The sequence below is a fragment of the Camelus ferus genome, chromosome 13 (assembly GCF_009834535.1).
Source record: "Camelus ferus isolate YT-003-E chromosome 13, BCGSAC_Cfer_1.0, whole genome shotgun sequence".
NCBI lineage: Eukaryota > Metazoa > Chordata > Mammalia > Artiodactyla > Camelidae > Camelus > Camelus ferus.
This window is the reverse complement of record NC_045708.1, coordinates 55,341,356-55,360,577: the sequence shown is the minus strand read 5'-3', so window position 1 is coordinate 55,360,577 and position 19,222 is coordinate 55,341,356. Positions and strand designations below refer to the sequence as shown.

Below are 19,222 nucleotides of genomic sequence, written 5' to 3'. Positions count from 1 at the left end.
ATCTATCTTAAAGAATTGGAAAGCAAATAGCAAAAATTAACTCAAATAAATCTGAAAGTAAAATAAGAAAGGGAAGAGCAGAAACTGTTGAAAAAGAAAACAAACATTTAATAGAGAAAATCAACAAAGCCAGAAGTTGTTTCTTTGGAAAGACTTAAAATTGCTAAATTTCTGATAAGACTGCAAGTAAAAAGAGAGAACAAAATAACTATTATCAGGAATGAAAAAGAACATACTATACCACTATGGATGCTTTAGAAAAGTAAAAACATTACCAGCAATTTTATATGACGTTTGAACAGTTGGCTAGAATGTTTAAGACTTTTTATATAGCTAGAAATTAAGATAATATTATAATGTTCCACGAATAGACAAACAGACCAACTGAACAGAATAAAGATCCAAAAACTGACACACAATTAAATGGATACTTAATATATCACAGTTAGTATTGTAGATCATCAATAAGGAAAATGTAAGCTTTTCAATAAATTATGCTGAGACAACTGCACATAGAAAAAAGGTAAGTTGGACTCATATCTCACATCATAAACTGGAATCAATTTTAGATGGGTGAAACATTTAATATTAACGCAAACCACAAAACTTTAAGAAGAAAATATGAGATAACAGCTTCATGAAATTGGGCCTGGGGGTGGCACTTGAACACTATATGCAAGCATTAACCATAAATTAGGAGAAGCCATTTGTAGCACATATAACCCAAAAGGAGAAAGGAGAGGCAGTGTAGAACAGTGCTTAAAACCATGGATGTGAAGTCATATAACCTCGAACTGAGTATCACCTACATCACTTACTAGCTGTGTGACCTACGTCAAGTTATTTAACCTGCCTGTATCTCAGTTTTCCTAATCTGCAGAACAAAACTAATAATAATGGCGATCCTAGACAAAACAAGATAATTTGTGCAATGTGCTTAGAATATTTCCTGGCACATAATAAGCCCTTTATATATGCATAAATGTTATTGCTATTACTCATAATACATTGAAAATAATTCCTATGAATCAATTAAAGTAGACTAACAATTCAATAGAAAAATACAAAAAGGCACTTCACAAAAAGATACAAACTCCAATAGCCACATACATATAAGAACCGTTCAATCTCATAACTAATCAGATAAACGCAAATTAAAATAAAAATGTAATAAGTATTCCACACCCACGAGCGTGGGGGAAAAAAAACAAGTCTACTATACAAGTGCTGGTGAGAGTGTGAAGCAAGAGAATGCTCATACATTCAGTCATCCACTGGGTGGGACTGCAAACTAGCTCAATTCCTTGCATGTTCACATACTCTACAACCTAACAATTCTGATCTTATATCCCAGGGAAGATCTTGTGATAATACTCCAGGAAACATTATAAAAATTAACATACAACATTGTCTAAAATAGCAAAGCAACTCAAATATCCATCGAGAGTAAGTTGGATAAATAAATTGTAGGAAAATAAATGAATCACAGCCATACAAATTAGCATGAACTTCACAAATTTAATGTTGAACAAAATAAAGTTAAAAAATTTTATGAGTGTGATTCCATTTACATAATGTTCAAGAGCACAAAAAATTAAAAACAATATAATTCATGATGTTTTACACATACACATACATAATGCCTAGGAAAGCAAGAGAATATTTATCATAACAGATATCATGTACATGACTACTGTAAGTCGAAGAGAGAGAGTGATTGCTCCAGGGAAAGGAGATGAAACCAGAAGGTCACACAAAGCTCTTATGAAGAGGCTCTTACATGTTTATATATATAGTTTTATGTGCGTGATATTTTTCTCAATAAAAAAATTAAATTAAAACAGTGAAAGAATCTATTTCATAGTTGGAAAGATGTCTAAAGTATTTTTTAAATAAGCAAAAGATGCTTTAGAAGCATTTAGTGTGATTCCATTTTTTAGAAAAAAAATATATGAAAAAATCTGGAAGAATATTCATCAAAATATCAATAGCAGTTACCTTTGGGTAACAATGAGTGGGGAGACCTGTGTAATCATTAATTGTGTAGCCATCTCTGTAAAGTTTTACTTTTTAAGAAAATGTATCTACTCTAGTAATAAACTAAAAAGAATTTTTTAAAATTTAATATAAGTGTTTCACTTAAATGCAGTAAGTCAAATTTAAATAACATTATATGTTTCACAAGCCCTTGTTTACCTCTTTCCATGTCAATGTGTAATCTTATACAATGTCATGTTTAAGGACTGCATAGTATCCCATTGTGTCCATATGCATTTTTTATTTAATCAGTGTTTATTGCTGGGCATTTGGATTGTTTTACTCATTTTGCATGACTACCCTTGCAATTCAATTTCTTATTATTTCCATAAAATACATTTCTAGAAATGGATTTGCTGGATCATAACATATGCAAAATTGTATGGCCTAAAATGCAGAAAGTTTTCATCATGATTTGACAGCAGTATTTCAAAGGCAAATTTATTACTCATATATCAGTACTGGATTTTGTTCAGTTACAAATGCTATGTAAGCTCACAGAGATTTGAAAGGCTTAGTTACCTAAATTACACAATGCCAACAATTCCAGAAGGCCCAGTAAGGGCTCAGACTTGATCTCTCACAAAAAGAAAGGAATGTAGGATGGCAAAATATCCTAAGCAAAGAATGCATCCTGTGCGTCCCTCTAACCTCATACCTGGTATATAGCTCATTTGTGGAAGTGCTCAAAAAGTGCTTACTTAGCTGGAAATTCTAAGTTAGCCTGATTCACAGGAGCCTCACAGGAGGTACCCAGAAAAGTTAGAAGCAACTATCTGATAGAAAGAATAAGACAACAAGCTAAAAAAAAAAAAAAAAAAAAAATCCAGAGGCTTTTACAATAAAATGTTATAATTCCAGAGCTTGTTGAATGGATTTTCCAGGATTGTGTTACCACACTTGCTCATGGGGGTGCCACCATCTAAACCAACTGACTGTTCCCTTATCGGAACAAAACATTTCAATCCTTTTTAGCATCATCAGTGTAGAAGTTGTGTATTCAGTTTGGCAACCAATTGTACTGAAAGATGTAAAATCAAACTAGAAAGGAACTAGATGTATAGTAATTCTCTAAGTATGAGATTAGTGGGGAGGGGGTGGAAAGCAGATATAAATAATCCAAAGATCTTTGTTTATCTTGACAGATCATAAATAGATCACAAACTATCAGTGTGACAGTGCAGGGTTGTGAGTTAGTAACTGATTTTATGCCAGAGAGCACAATTCTCATGTTAGATTGGAGACAACATTATTGATTAGAATGGAGATTAGGAAAATTCAGCCAAGTCATCGAGAGACACATGCAGATCTAACAATGAATACTCCCTTATGAGTATGTTGGATTTTGGTTTTGTGGAGTAGAATTAAATTTAAACTCTACTACTCAATTTTACTAGGGTCAAGCTTCATCATTAGGTTAAGTCCAAATTCCTCCTTTATATTTTAAATATGCCAAAAGATATATTGAATGGGCAGAGAAAAAATTTAGAGACAAAACTGGATCATTCATTTCGTTTGCATAGGCTGTCTACTTACTTCATTTTATAGATCTTGTAAGAGTGATTTGTATGAAGGTATTCAGGAAAATCGCCCGTGATTTTGTAAGCTACTTTCCTCATGAAAGGTATCATTATAATCTCTTCTGCATTTATTGAGAGGAGAAATAATTTTACTCATTCTGTATAATTTCTAAAACAAAACTTGGATAATCATTAATTTAGCCATGAAACAAACATTTATTAAAAACCTATACTATATGCAAAAGTACAAAATTTGACCCTGTGAGGGCTATAAAGATTTTAACATGCAGTTCCTATGCTCCAGAAAATATAAACAATGATCAAATAAAACAACTTTATAAAAGAGGCAGCATTAACCCATGAGAAAGGTATAAAGCGCTGTTTGTTGAGAGCATGGAAACACCTTAAGCTTGAGGAACCCATTAGTTTGATGAAGGAGGCTTTTCATCTGAACCTTGCAGATGGGAAAGAGAGGCACACTATAAAGAGACTATGGTATGTTAAAAAGCACAGGGCATATAAATGGGGCGTTTAATTTAATTTAGAGCATGGGTTTCAAAACGAAGAATACGAGGACCCATGGTGGAAAGTTAGGAGAGCTGGGTCGTTGCCACTTAATCCCTTGTTGGGTGTATTGTGGAATCATCAAGTTTCTTGGTCAGAGGAACAACTTTTCTTAACAAAGTCATGCTTCGGAGCACCCAGGACCTTCTCACGAGTGTTTAGGATGAAATGCACTGTAAAAGATTGGGAGACAGCCTTATAAATCAGGATCCTATTACAGGGGAGCCAGGAGGATAATGACAGTGTGAATGCAGACAAACCTGAAGCAACACATTGACCACTCCTAGGAATATCCTTGATAATTCTAGACCAAAGATTTTGCATCCGTTGCCCTTTATCTTATTTAGTTTAGAATTTTCCGTATGCTTCCTGGACAGTCAATGTGTACATTTTCAGGAAAGGATTACAAGAATGATTCTTCATCTTCTGTCAGGACCTGTCCAGGTGTGGAGATCTGCAGTAATTACGCTCAGTGTAGAGATAAGGGAGTTAGTTAGTAGCCTGCTTCTGGGCACAGAAAAAAGGAAGAAGGAGCAAGGTTAAAAGATGCTTCAAGGGATTACACGTGAATTGTGTCTCAGAGTACCAATAGAAGGCTTTATGTGCCTTCCTTAATTGACCCATGGTTAATAGCTATATTGGTCTGATACTCAATTGTGCAAGAACATGTGATAAGAGGCAGAGATGCTGAGTGCCTTTAAGGGGCACCTCAGAAAAGAGATGCTATGAGAGATGGCAGCTGCTTAGGACCAATCGTGGAAGTTCTAGCCTCTCGCTCCCACTGCCCCAACCTTAGCAAGTTTGTAAAGGTCTTTTTGGAGACCCACCAAAGGGAGCCATCAAAGAGAATAACTCACACAATGTTCAGAGAAGATAAAATACTTAAAGGGAGCTACTTCCTAAATACCAATCCAGAATGAATCATCCCTGAGAGAAAGTGGCATCCACAGTCTACTGCTATCTATGTATTACTGGATTCGAAGGTCAGGTAGAAAACAGTGATCTTCCAATGTCTTCCTAATTTACGGGAAGAAGAGTAATAATTTCCTCAGACATAGGAAGCTTGGAAGCTCTGAAACTCTTGGGGATGTGACTTGAACAAACTATGGAAACCATGATTCATAACTCAGCCTTCAAATACCTAGTAGGGAGTGTAGCAAGAAAATGAGAGTTAGGTGCAGAAGCATCAAAATATATAGTTGTTTCTTATCAACTGTTACAAATAACTAATGGAGAAATTATTTTTGCCTAGCTGACACATTGCATAACATAATTTGTATATAAATGATATATGATATATAAAATCATTATACATATCTATATATATATCTTTATATCTATCTATATCTATCTATCTATCTATCTATCTACTTATCTATCTATGTATCTTACTGTATGAAGAACCTAGGGTGCTGAAATCAATTCAGTGCATAGAAGTGATGGCATCAAGGCAAATGGATATCTAATTCAGATTGATTTGATTAATAATAATCTTTGAATCTAATTTCTCAAGTAATGTTTCTTTCATCATTTTCCAGCAAGCTGATGAACATCTCATTTACATTTTTACTAGCCTATAAAGCTTTTCCTGCTTATGCTTTTTTACCTTACCCCCAAAGCAATACTTAATGCTTAATAATAGCTAATAGAATCTATGGCAGAGACTTGAGTGCCAAAAAAGTGACACTCATCCAGTGTCTCCTTACATCACTCTTATAACTGATACATGCTTAGGGTTTTGCTTCTGAGACCATAAATTTATTGATTATGATGCATGATCTATGATCTTATCTCAATCTCCAGACTAGAAGCCTAGACAGGAAAAGACTGCTGCCTTGCCTTTAACAAACAGTATTCTGTAACACAGGGCATATTCAGTAATTGGAGCATAGAGTTTCTGATTTCAACTTCTGAGAAAACCACTTTTGAATGCCACAGAAGAGGTAATGTTCCTAATCATGTTTCAATTATTTAAGACTGTATGTTTAATTTCAGACTTAAACATTTGACCTGAAGCTTTCTCAAACTTTGGCATCATGGAACTGCAGATGACCATTCAGACCAAGTTTAACGTTAATGCCAACAAGTGGTGATAAGACTACCCATCAGCCATTGATGGCAATCACTGGAGCAATGTGTGAGCAGTGATTTACAATGATGTGCACTGACCTGTATATTTGGCCCTTGCTGTGATTTTTATCTGAATTGTGGTAGCCCATGATGTTCACATAGGATTTGTTTGTCTGCCGGCAAAATTTTGGAGAAAACAGAAATAAGGTAACAGCAGGGCTACATACTGTGAAATCATACAGAGTTATACAACAGAATCTCACAGAAAGAGACAGACAGACAGAGAGAGAGAGAGAGAGAGTCTCTAAGCTCTATTTACAAATACAGCACAGCATTTATTCCAAAAACCGACAAGTTGCTATGGACTGAATGGGGTCCCTCCTGAAACCCACCAAGTCCATATGTTGACACCCTAAACCTTAGGACCTCAAAGTGTGATTACATTTGAAGGTAGGATCTTCAAAGACTTAATTAAGTTAGGGTGGTCCCTAAATCCAATACAACTGGCATCCTTATAAGAAGAGGAGATTAGGACACACAGAGCGAGTCACCAGATATGTTCGCACAGAGATACAGCCATGTGCAAACACAGCAAAAAGGCGGCCATCTGCAAGTCAAGGAGAGAAGCTTCAGAAGAAAGAAAACCTGCCTACACCTTGAGCTTGAACTTTAAGCTTCTAAAGTGGAGAAGGGAAATTGCTATTAAGCTATCTAGTCTGTGGTATTTTATTATGCAAGCCCTAGCAAACTAATGTAATAATATAAAAAAGAAAAACATAGACTTTCCTCACTATGAATATTAGCAAAACAAGTTCAGTAGCAAGCTAAGAGAATAGTGCCATGACCAACTGTGTCATTCTAGGAGTACAAGACCATTCAACAGAAGAATGACAACTGTTCTGGAAGCATCAGCCAGTGCAATTAGGAAATAGAAAAACAAGATGTTTAGTTATTGGAAGGAAGCAAAATAATGACCACATCTCAGAAATTTAATTGTCAACCAGGGATACCCAAAAGATTCACCTAAGATATCTACTAGAAGCAATAAGGTAAATCAGTAAGTTCAATGGTTATAAAATTTAAAATCAATAATCAGTAAGTTTTCTATATACAAACTACAGCAAATTAAAAAAATACATTGTCATTTGCTTTAGTGGCAAAAAGATAAAATATCTAGGAATAAATTTTAATAAACCCATGAGGAGAATATTCTGCAGAAAGACCTAAAAATAAGCTTAAATAAACAGAAAGAAATACATTGCTCTTGAATAGGGAGACCCAATATAATGGGGTCATTAATTTTGCCTAAATTAATCTATAAATTAGAATTTATCCTAGTTAGGATACCACCACATTGTTTTCTTTAGGAAAAAAACCAAATAACAGTAAAACTAGAAATAAAATAGAATAAATTAAAAAATGTTAGCTAACTTTCTTCGCACTTGTGTTCTAGGCAGTGCCTAAGACTTAACGTATGTTGTCACTTAATACACACACATATGCACAAAAACAGCCAATAAGATGAGCAATAATATAATTCACTTTCTAAAATTAGAAAACTGAGAACCAGACAGGATAAGTGACTTTCACAGTGGCATACAGCTAGTAATGGTAGATGTTTTCTAGGCTTTAAATGCAGAAAGTCTGGCTTTGTAGTCCATACTTGTTACTACTGTGTCTCTGAAGTTCATATAAAGATTAAAAATGGGAGAAGAGTCAAGGATGTTCTGAAAAAATAAAAAAGAAAAAAAGTGCCAAGGGAGTATTTTCACTGTTAGATATTAAAACATAACCAAAATATACACTAACTAGTAAAAGAGGTGGGTTTGCTATTAGCATGGGAATACACAGATAGACCTACATAGAAGACAGAGGGGAAAACATAAAGTAGTCAATGCATTTTGTTTAAACACTTGGAGAACCTTTCAGGGATAAAAATAAAAACTGGATTCCTGCTTCATCTTTTATACTGAGAGACATTCCAGATACAATCTATATATGGGGGGAGCACAAAATTAAAAGTACTTGAAGTACGTATTTGTGATGTCTTTTTACACAGTCTTTAAAGGACCAAGTAGTCTTTCTAAGCAGACAAAGCAAAAAACTGAAAATCTGGCCACATAAATTTGAAGACATATATAAAAAATACATAAAGAGGAAACTAATAAAACATAATCTGCCATGATATGACAAAGCCTAATTCCTCAATATACAAAGATCTCTTTAAAGTCAGTAAGAAAAAAAATTAATACAAAAATAGGCAGTCTATAAGATAAGGCATATAAAGAATCAATAGCTTATCAATTAAAAAAACCCAATCCCTGATATTTAACAAGATCTCATTATTTCTTTAAATTGGTGAAGAAAATAGATGTTGCTATTTTATGCAAAAGAAAGCAGGTATTCAAACTGTAAAAGGTAAGCAAATCCACTTTTTGAAAGGCTTTTTGAAAATAATTATCAAAATATAAGATTCACATACTCTTTTGCCCACTTACACATATAAACATGAATAATCATGGATTTCAAAGATAGTTAAGTCCACTGCACCCCTCCTACCACAGTAGCATTCACAGGCCAGTGGCATTTTTAGGTTTCATCTATGTTGTAGCATGTTATCAGTACTTCGTTCCTTCTTATTGCTATAGTATGGATATACCAAATTTTATTTATTCACTCACTGGTTGATGTACATTTGTTTCCACTTTTTGGTTATTACCAATAATAATGGTATGGACATTCATGTACAAGTTTTTATCTGTCTTGGGTATACACGTAGAGTGGAATTACTGGGTCCTATACGAACTCTATGTTTCACTTCTTGAGGAATTGTTAAACTGCAAAGCAGCTGCACCATTTTATATTCCCACCAGCAATGTATGAGGGTTCTAATTTCTTCATATCTTCACCAACCCTTGTTATCGTCTTTCTATTTTATCTATCCTACTGGATAGGAACTGGTGTCTCACTGTGGTTTTGACTTGCTTTCCCCTAATGACTAATGATGGACATCTTCTCATGTATTTATTGGCCATTTGTATGTCTTCTTTGGGGAAATGTCAATTCAAATCCTTAGTCTATTTTTTAACAAGGTTATTTATAATTATTATGTTGTCTCTCCATTACATTTAAATTTATCTTCTTATGTTAAATACTGCTCCTCAGAAAGGAAAAGAGAGGTTAATATACATGGAGTGCCTACTATGTGACATAGTACTAGGCATATATTATGCAGAGTGAGTGATAACAATCCTGAGCTCTAGAGTAAGTCCTGAATGCTGCTTTAAAAGTTACTAAAACATCTGAATAAGGGTCAGCCAAAAGCAAAACTATAAAACAAATGAAGGGCATCTCTTTCTAATTATTCATTCATATTTTCAAGCTTGCTTTCTCCTAGTTATCTCCTTTAAATCTAATTTCTCCTAACTCCTTTTTAGGGAAGTGCTTCTTAAATTTGAATATGTATATCAATTACCTGGGAATCTTGTTAAAACGCTGATTTTAGGTAGGTCTGAGGTAGGACCTGAGATTTTTTTTTTTTTTTTTCTGAGATTCTATTTTTTAACTAGCTCCCTGATGATCCTACATTGCTGGTCAGTGGATCATATTTCAATTAAGAAAGTTTTAGGATATGAACTGATTGCTAAGATTTTAACCACAAGAGCTAACCTCAGGTACCAGGGCATTTTGCATTTTCACAGAGGAGCCTTAAAATTTATAACTGCTTTTAAATCTGAAGCATGAGCCTACGATAGTCAGGGGAATTGATCATTTTGAACCGGGCTCTTGTCTAGCGCCCATGTAAGAGGTGGTACTCCCATTCAGGAACAGGCCCTACTTGGCCACTTTCTTTAATGGAAATGTTTCTAAACTGACAATTAGAGCACACGCTTGTGACTACATAATATAGTTTGAGAACCTGATGTTTTAGTTGAAAATTTTCTTCCAGCATCAATTCATAATGAAAATAGAGAAACAGCTGAAAAGAACTGCAGTTACACAACTGGTTGAACTATATACATTTTGCTGTTTTGCTAAATAAAGGCACATATAATTATAACATAATCCTGATATAAACCGACTCTACTGAAACAGATAAACCTTGAAAACATTATGCTAAGAAGCCAAACACAAAATATCACATATTATATGATTCCATTTATATGAAAGGTCTGGAGTAGACAAATCTATAGAGATGGACAGCAGATTAGTAGTTACCTAGGTCTGGGTGAAGGGTGGATGGGGCTGATGGCTATTGGATATTGGGTTTCCTTTTCGGGTGACATGTTCTAAAATGTTCTAAAATTAGATTTTGGTAATGATTACACAACTGTGAATTAGCTAAAAAACATCGAACTGTTTCTTTTAAATGGGTGAATTATGTGGCATATGAATTTTATCTCAACAGAGCTGTTTAAAAATATAATCCATAAACACCAGAGCTAAAGATTAGAGTTTAGAAGAATGGGGTTCATATAAAGAGGCACACAGAATATCTTGATTTGCTTAGTCTTTGAGATAATTCAGAGCTGAGACTAGAGCATGTTTCCCTGATATTTAAATTCTAAGCTTCTATCTGCCATTTCCACAACTTAAATTCTGGTCAGGTGAGCTGCGAGGTTGTTGTCTGGATTAGGAGAAGGGCACTGTAGCACTGTGAGTGAGAGCTGGATCCAACACTGGACAGCATATAAACACCTGCTCTACCATTTATTAGCTTTGTCACCTTGGACAAGTTACTTAACTTCTCTGGACCTCATTTTTTCTTTTTCATCTGGAAAAGGAGGATTAAAATCCAAATGAGGATTAAGTCAATTGTCTGATTCCAAATGAGGTTCATAAGGGATTACTGTCTATTCATAAATTGGAGGCAGATCTGATCCCTGTTAGTCATAAAAAGTATGAGCACATTAGCTCTTTATTTACTTTTGGGGGGGTAGTTAGGTTTACTTCTTTATTTATTTTTAGAGGAGGTACTGGGGACTGAACCCTGGACCTTGTGTATGCTAAGCATGTGCTCTACCACTTGAGCTATACCCTCTCCACTACCTTTTTAAAAAATAAAGAGAAGGAAACCACATTTTATAATTCCAAGGATTCACTTGTTTGTGCCTTTGGGGAAAAAAAACTCAAGCTATTTTAAAAGAAATAACTTAAGAGTCAGAAGCTTCTTGGTAAACAAAACTCTATCCTGAAACATTCAGATGATTTAGTTAAGAATGAACTGGAACAACATCAACATTTCCTTGAAATTGGAGATAAATTCTGAAATTACTGGGAAGCATTTCTGAAACAGTGCTTGGATAAGTGTTTACAATCTGAAAATGGGTAAGGGAGGATAGAAAAAAATTCAACTATGAAAATAATGTTATCACCTGCACAAAGTGTCTATGAAACTATGCCTTTCTGTGAAAAATAAAACTCCACAACCCCTACACAGTATATATCACATCATCTCAGACATGCTTTTCTCTTTGCTAGTCAGTTGTCTAAAGCTACAGATAATTGATTTGTCTTCTGATAACAGTAGAGGCTACTGCATGAAACACCAAAGCTTAACAGCTTTTTAAACTTATTTGACTAAATATGAAGTGCTGTACACTTGGGGGTGCTTGTGTGTGTGTGTGTGTATGTACTGAGCTCACATACATGCATTGTATCTCCGTGGGTTCTGATGCCCAGATACTACATGTCATATAAAGTTATACTTGAATCATTTAATGTTGCTTTAATTGTTATCTGTAGCTATATCTGGGCCTTAGATAGTAACACATTCTGTTTCTGTTTGGTTTCTGAATATTGTTCTGCATCTTATGGCTGTAAGCCCTATTTTAGCAATACATATAAAAGTCATAAGGGAGTAATTGTTCTTTGATTTACAAGATTGCAGATTTGAAATCAGATAACCAGGTTTGAACTGTATCCATTTCATTTATTTATTATTTGTGTGGTCCTGTAAAAGCCATTCAGTTTCTTAATCCTCAGTTTCCTCATTGTGAAACTGAGTCTAATGGCAACCACCTCACAGGAGAACCAAATGCCGAATGCATGTGAATGATAGAGAACTACCAAATGTTAGCTAATATTTTTTCATTTTCCATGCGTGAGGGAGCATATGACTCATGTGCCCTCTGGACTCAAAGGGGAGAGAAGGCTTTAATGCACATTTATTGATTGCTGACAGGATGTCAGCCCTTGTATAAAGCAGCATATGCGTATGTGCTGATAGATGGATAAATCAGCCAGGGAGAAGTAGAGAGACCCAGGACAACCAATATTTGCCTGCTTTTTAAAGCACAGTAAATCTAAATCTGAGTCTCACACTGCAGTCAGCATGTCTAGGAGTCCACAGCACATGTTCTCTTCCATTATTGAAGGAGACAGCTGCCTAGTCAATGTAAATTTTATTGTAAAATTGCATAACAGAATTCACAATTATGGGAGGACAAACACTTGTGACACCAGTGGAGGGTCTGAATTTGATATGTGTAGACAAAGAGGCCTGTCAGAGTTAGCATCCTTTATTGTTTCACAGGAAAAGGTGGGCAGTGAAAGTGACTACTAATAAAAGGAAACTCCCACTGATCCATTGCCACCATCTCTGCTAATCAAGAGTAAAAGGTAGGACTGGAAAAAGCATCTGAGTTTTTGGTACAGTGAGTAAATACTATATGTGTACTTCACTCTATTGTACTCAACCTTTCTGCACCATTTGATACCCAGAATCCTTTATCTACTGAAATTCTCTATACCCCTAATTATAGTGGTACTACAAAATCCTTGTTTCCCTCATACCACTCTGACCAATTCTTCGTCTCCTCAACGGCTGTTCAGTAATTCCTAAAGTCTCTGTGGATGCTCTCTTGAGTTTAGTCTCTGGCCATGTATTAGACCCAATTTACAAATTTCAGCTATTGTTATGGTTTCAAATATCACATATAATTTCAAAAAAAACTAACATTAAGTCCCAACCTCTCCACTGAATGCTAGTTGCATATTCCTAAACAAGTAACAAACATCTCCAGTTGAAAATTTGGATGTTATCAGCAAATAAACATGTCTGGAGCTAATTGATTTTTCCTCAAAATTGAATCCTTTGTCCAATCCTTTATTTTTGTCTGTTTAATCATCATATCATCACTCTGGAATCCATACTAAATATTGAGGTCAAAGAAATTTTCTTCAACACGTTATTTATCATGTCTCCAATCATTCTCTTGCTCAAAACGTCTCCATGGTTCCTCATTTCTTACTGGAAAAAAATCCCATTGGCTGTAAGTGTCTTTAAAGAGTGAGAACTTCCGTATTCTTATCTGTTTATCTACCACACCACCTAGTCTTGTGTGGCATACACTGTCAACTGTAACAGTTGCTTACTGAATTGAACTCCTTGGACTTCTGTTTTCAATCTCCTTAGTCTGGTCCATTCCTAATACTCAGATCCTACAGGCACTCTTCACAATCTGATTCATGCTGTTATTCTTTCACTCTCTCCTAAACGTGCTCAGCTAATTTCTCCTTTTCATTTTTGGACATGATTCTTCTTCTATTCTCTGTCTAGTTCTTACCACTCCTCAAACTTCAGCCCAATTTCAAACCACCTCTCATAAATCCTTCCCTAACTCTTCTAGTTCACATTGATCTCAATTCCGAGTGAAATCCTAACACTTCTAATTTTGTGTTCTTTTCCATTCCTTGCTATGTAGTTATCGCATTTCTAATTATTCCTAATTATCAAACCCATTCTGATCTTTGACTCTTTCCTCTTTCATACTTAGGAATATATTGCTATTTTACTTTTGAATTGGTTATATAAATTTTTCTGTGTGTTCATTTTGTGTGTCCAGCTACACTCTAAAGCCTTCAGTGGGGAAAACTGTTTCACATTTTCTTGTATCACTTCCATGTTCTAACATAATACTATGGAAAAAGGAGAGACTCAAAAATATTTATTAAATGGATGAATGAATGTGACGGAAAACTATATTAAAAGTGTATATTTGTTGCAATCAATAGCTTTGAAATAAATAATTCAAAGAAAAAATCTGCATTTTGAATATGATGTTTCTAGTTTTTTGGATACCATTTTCCTTTATGGTTTGATCTGTAACTTAATTAGTTCATTAGATAAGAAGATAAAAAGGCTAATGGATATGCACCTGTTTTATGCTATATCCATGATTGACTACAAAAGTCATTAAATGTTACACCACAGTTAATGAAGTATGTTAATGAACCCATGGAGAAGGGCAAGACAAGAGTAGAGAACAAGTTGGAATTATTTTTGAAAAGTTTGCCCCGAGGCTGGTAGAATGGATATGATAGTTCCTTCCATACTATGATTTACAAAGCAAGAAAGCAGTTATTTGAACAGGAGATGAAGAGACCAATCTATTAACCATCTTGCTTTTGGCCCTGCTGTGATTCTATCACTCACAAATGTAACCAGCTTAGCATTAGACAAAAAGTGTTGCAAAACACATTCTATGATTTTCCTGGCATTAAGAGATTGAATGTGTTTCACTGGTACTTAATATCTACCTCATCAATTCTTCTACTTTCTAATGTTTACCTTTCATTTGCTTTATCACTGACTTTAGTTGGTTCCTTTTTTTTGGAAAACATCTATACTTAAGCGATTCTAATAGGATTTAGTAACACATTTAGTAACTCCTCTCCTCATAAGTAAGATAAATTCACTTATATTTATAAGGAATATCATCAAAAGATTTATTTTCTGGGAAATAAGATGATAAAGTAAAGGGTGAAAATGTTAACATGATGGAAACTATTTCACTCCCACTGAGATATATTAACATTTATTGAACGTAAGAGCCCCTTGAAGTGACACTGTTAAAAGTGATGATCCACACTTGTTTTATAGGTTTTATGTATGATTTTGTATGCAGCCTTACTTGTTCACAGTTGTGTGCATATGTGTATATGTGCATGTGTGTTAGTGAAGAAAGTACAATTTAACTTGCAACATGACTAAAAGGGAGAAATAGATACTTAATAAGACTTCTCATTTACTATACTGTTGAGCTTACATGTGGTTAGTATAATAGAGTGTGAAAATCATAGAATTTTGAGTAAAATGACCAGGATTCCAGATGTGGCCTTTTTTCCTCAATGACTTTGTAATTTGTAAAGACAATTAATGTACAAGAGCCTTGGTTTTATATCTATTAAGGGCAGTGATAATAAAAATTATTTCATGAGGATTTGTGAAGTAAATTAAATAACACAAATTAAAGTGCTTTACATATATGAAATTAATATTTCAACAATTTAAAATTAAGATAAGATCCAGAGTCCTTCCCATGGCCTTTAAAGCACTCTGCAGTCTGGTTTGTAACCATCCATCTGACCACATCTCTACCACTACACCTCTAGCTCAAACCACATTAATGACTTTGGCTCACTCATGCCTCTCAAATACACTTAGCTATCTTCTGCCTCAGGGCCTTTGCATGTGCTGTTATATATATTATACATAGTTTTACTATATAGGTTATTTAAAATTGTGCCCATTTTTGCTATTTTTATTTTACCTCATTTCATTATTTTTGTAATACTTATTACTGACATTATATGATAGTTTTTCCTTATTGTCTGTCTCATTCTCGTCTACTAAACTAAAAGAAAAAATTACCTATCTTATCTGCTACTGTTAGCTCAGCAACTATGCAGTAACTGGTACACAACGGATGCTTAAAAAATCAAATAATGCATGAGTGAATGAATGAATAATCTTTCACTGAGTTCTTACTCTGAAGCAATCTGCAAAGTGCTTCCTATGGATTATCTAATTTAATCATACAATAGGCTTACTATTACTATTTTATAAATGGAGTAAACAGAGATATCAGAAGGTATAGTAACTTCTTGAGGTAAACATAGCAAGTGGAGGAAACTGGACTGCCTGTCTCCAGAATCTATGCTCTTAATCACTGCTATATGGTCTCTGTGTCCATCAATTGATGTCTGATTACACTGTTACAAAACAGACTGACTTGACTACCAAAAGACATTTGTATAGCTTTATTTGATGCCCCAAAAAAATGTGCGCATTCAGTAGTTAAAAATGAAATCAACTCTTAGGATCTCAAAAGCCAGCATTTGAAAACAGTTGGAAAAGAGAATCCAAAGCGGCAAATTTGTTTTCTCAGGGGAGCAAGGTGTGACTTACCTCCAGGTGACCAGCTATGGTAGCAATATGCAGAGCAGTGAGGCCACCATATCCAACCTGCTGTATGTCAGCTCCACTGTGAAGCAGGGAAGTGATCAGTTCTGCACTATCCTGTAAGGAAACACATCTTCAGTGTTACTTTTCTCTTAATAGGAGGTTTGAACACTGTGCAACAAGATGTATTGATTCCCTGACTGGCAGTCAGTTTAGGCGCTCAAAGAAAACTTAAGTGTGATTTCTGGTGTAAGTACGCATGAGATAGCAGAGAGCAGCTCTCAGATGACTGAAACACATGACAGGCTGCACAGTTACAGTCAACCCTTCAGCACTTGATCATGAAAGACAGAAAGGGCATTTACCTGTGGTGAGGCTCTTGCAAACTCAAGTCACTCTTAGACGTAGGTCACTCCAATGAGTGTACTATCTCCAGCAGCTGCAGTATTGAACTGGCTGTAGTGGACCATTTCATGGTAGAGTTCAGAAACTGCTTCTCTAATACATATGAGTCATGGGTTCTATACATAATTAATGACACATAGTGTCATGGGCCCTAAACATAATTAATTGGTGGTATCTTTCTCAAGGTGATTTGTTAAAATGTTATCACTCCATGAAAATCTTTGAAGCACTATTTGAGCATTTAAGTTAGAATTAATGACCAAAGTAACCCTTACTTTCTTCATACTATTATTTGTGTTATATTTCTGTCTTTGCAGAGACATGGAACTTTTTAATCATATTGATAGAAATTAGCATCCACTGAATTTTTATAATGTAATTAACCTTTCATGAGCATTGACTTACTTAAACCTGGCATATGGCAGGACTTCAAAAATAGTTATTGATAAATAAAAAACAAATAAAAAATAAAATATTCCTCTAACCAATCCTATGAAAAAATACTATTATAAACCTCATTTTATAAATCAGAACACTCAAAAGAGTAATGTGGAGGGTCATGTATTCACAAAACTCCAGATTTTAACTGGAATACAAAGAAAGGTCTTCATATTTAACTCTCTCCCTCAAAGGAAGAATTCAAACCACAACTTCTATAACACTTGGCCCATCAACATCTCAAACACACCCAGTGGCAAAAAAGTCATATTCATGGGGTAGGCATTGCATTTATGCATATATATACATATATATATATGTATGTATGTGTGTGTGTATAATTTAAATTACTATTGGTTAAAAAAGTCCTCCCATAAAAAGCAAAGTTTGATTTCTTAACACCGTTGCACATAAGTTAAGGTCTAGGAGAAGTTGTAAAGGCTAAAAAAAACTTCGGCAAAGAACTTCAAATAGCAAAATTAATGTTATAGTTTCCAAATCTTCCCCTATGTATACCTGCTCTAGCAAGAAAGTTAAATAATGATTTCATCTTCCTTTACTGTTTCATTGGCTCCTTCTGCTCAGTCTAGAGATTTCGGTTTCCTCCGTTCTAAAAAAAATGCCATTTTTTTTCCCCACTGAAGCAAAGCTAATTTTATCTATATCCTTGTCTTCATTTTCAAAGTTTGTAGAAAAAGTTGTTGACACTCACTGCTGACAGCTCTGACCTCATTTCTTTAGTAATCTCTAGGTACATACACCCAAATCTTGCATAAATTCCAACTAAGTTGATCATACTCCTTAAACACTGGAACTTGCTTTTTCTAACACTATCCTTTCACAGTAAGGACCATTTATTCCCCTTTTCCTTGCCTTATATTATTAAAAGAAATCATCTGAGACATAAGTCTCACCACTACTCAGAAATCACCTCCTGAGTTTCAGAAGGTAACCTCTGTTTACCAAACCCAATGTCAATCATCTTCCCCCTCTGTATAGTCAGATCATCTCTTTCTTCTTGAAATCCATGTCTCTTTTGCTTTCCTAAAACATATATTCCTGGTTTCCCTCTCTTTTCCTCTCCTTTGTTTCTGTTTGTCTCCAAAAATTGGGTCATTTAGTTTAGCCCTAAGTCATTTTCTCATTCTAAAAGCCCCCTTTGGTAATTCTTACACAATCTGATAACTTTATCTTTGGTCCTGACTTCTCTGCTAAGTCCAAACCCCATATATCAATGGCATCCCAAATTAAAAATTAAAAATTGCTCTTGTAAATACTATTCATAATTTTCCCAGTGTGATCTGTCATCTCCTAGCATTCCTTATTTATATTAATGGTGCTTTCTTGTTCCAAATGACCTTGAATCCCTTCAACTCAGTCAAGTATCAAAATTCTGCTGGGTTGAACTCATTAGTACCTCTCATATTTCTTCTTATTTCTAACATCACCCTCCATTTTACATAGCCTCCTAATTAGGCAAGGTGACTAAGCCTTTTTTCATGGCAGTCCCTCCTCCACACTGCTATTAGATACATTTTATTACACACAGTTTTGACCACATCATTCTACTTTTCAGTAAGCCTTTGATGTACTCAACAAATACTTCTTGAGTATATAAATATACTCATATCATATGTTTGTGAAACATTGAGCAGTGGGGACACTGCAGTAAGATAGTTAAAGCCCTGCTTTCATGGAACTTATGTGTGTATAAGTGATAGGAGAGAGAGAAAATAAACAAATAAGAAAATATTATAGTGTCATAAAGTACCAATGGTTTTAAGATGAAACAGGCAAATGATAACATGGATTGAGTAGTCAGGGAAAGCTTCACTGAGGAGGTGGACTTTGAGAAAAATGATAAATACCAAAAAGGGGAAGTCCAAGTCACATTTTCAAGGATGAGCATTAAAGGACAGGGAGTAGCTAGTGTAATAGTCCTAAAATGGAAATAAGCTTAGTGTGTTTAAGGCTAGCATTGAGTATAAGGATTAAAAAAAAA

The 19,222-nt window shown here is 34.7% G+C and overlaps 1 protein-coding gene across 1 annotated transcript in view; it reads right to left on the bottom strand.

The window, feature by feature from the left end:
• LOC102519218 (serine/threonine-protein kinase TNNI3K) overlaps window positions 1-19,222 on the bottom strand; it is a 285,392-nt gene that overhangs the window by 212,188 nt on the left and 53,982 nt on the right. Inside the window, exon 6 of the mRNA XM_032494576.1 lies at window positions 16,384-16,494. Coding sequence (XP_032350467.1) covers window positions 16,384-16,494 — 111 coding nt within the window. The remainder of the gene's footprint in view (window positions 1-16,383; window positions 16,495-19,222) is intronic.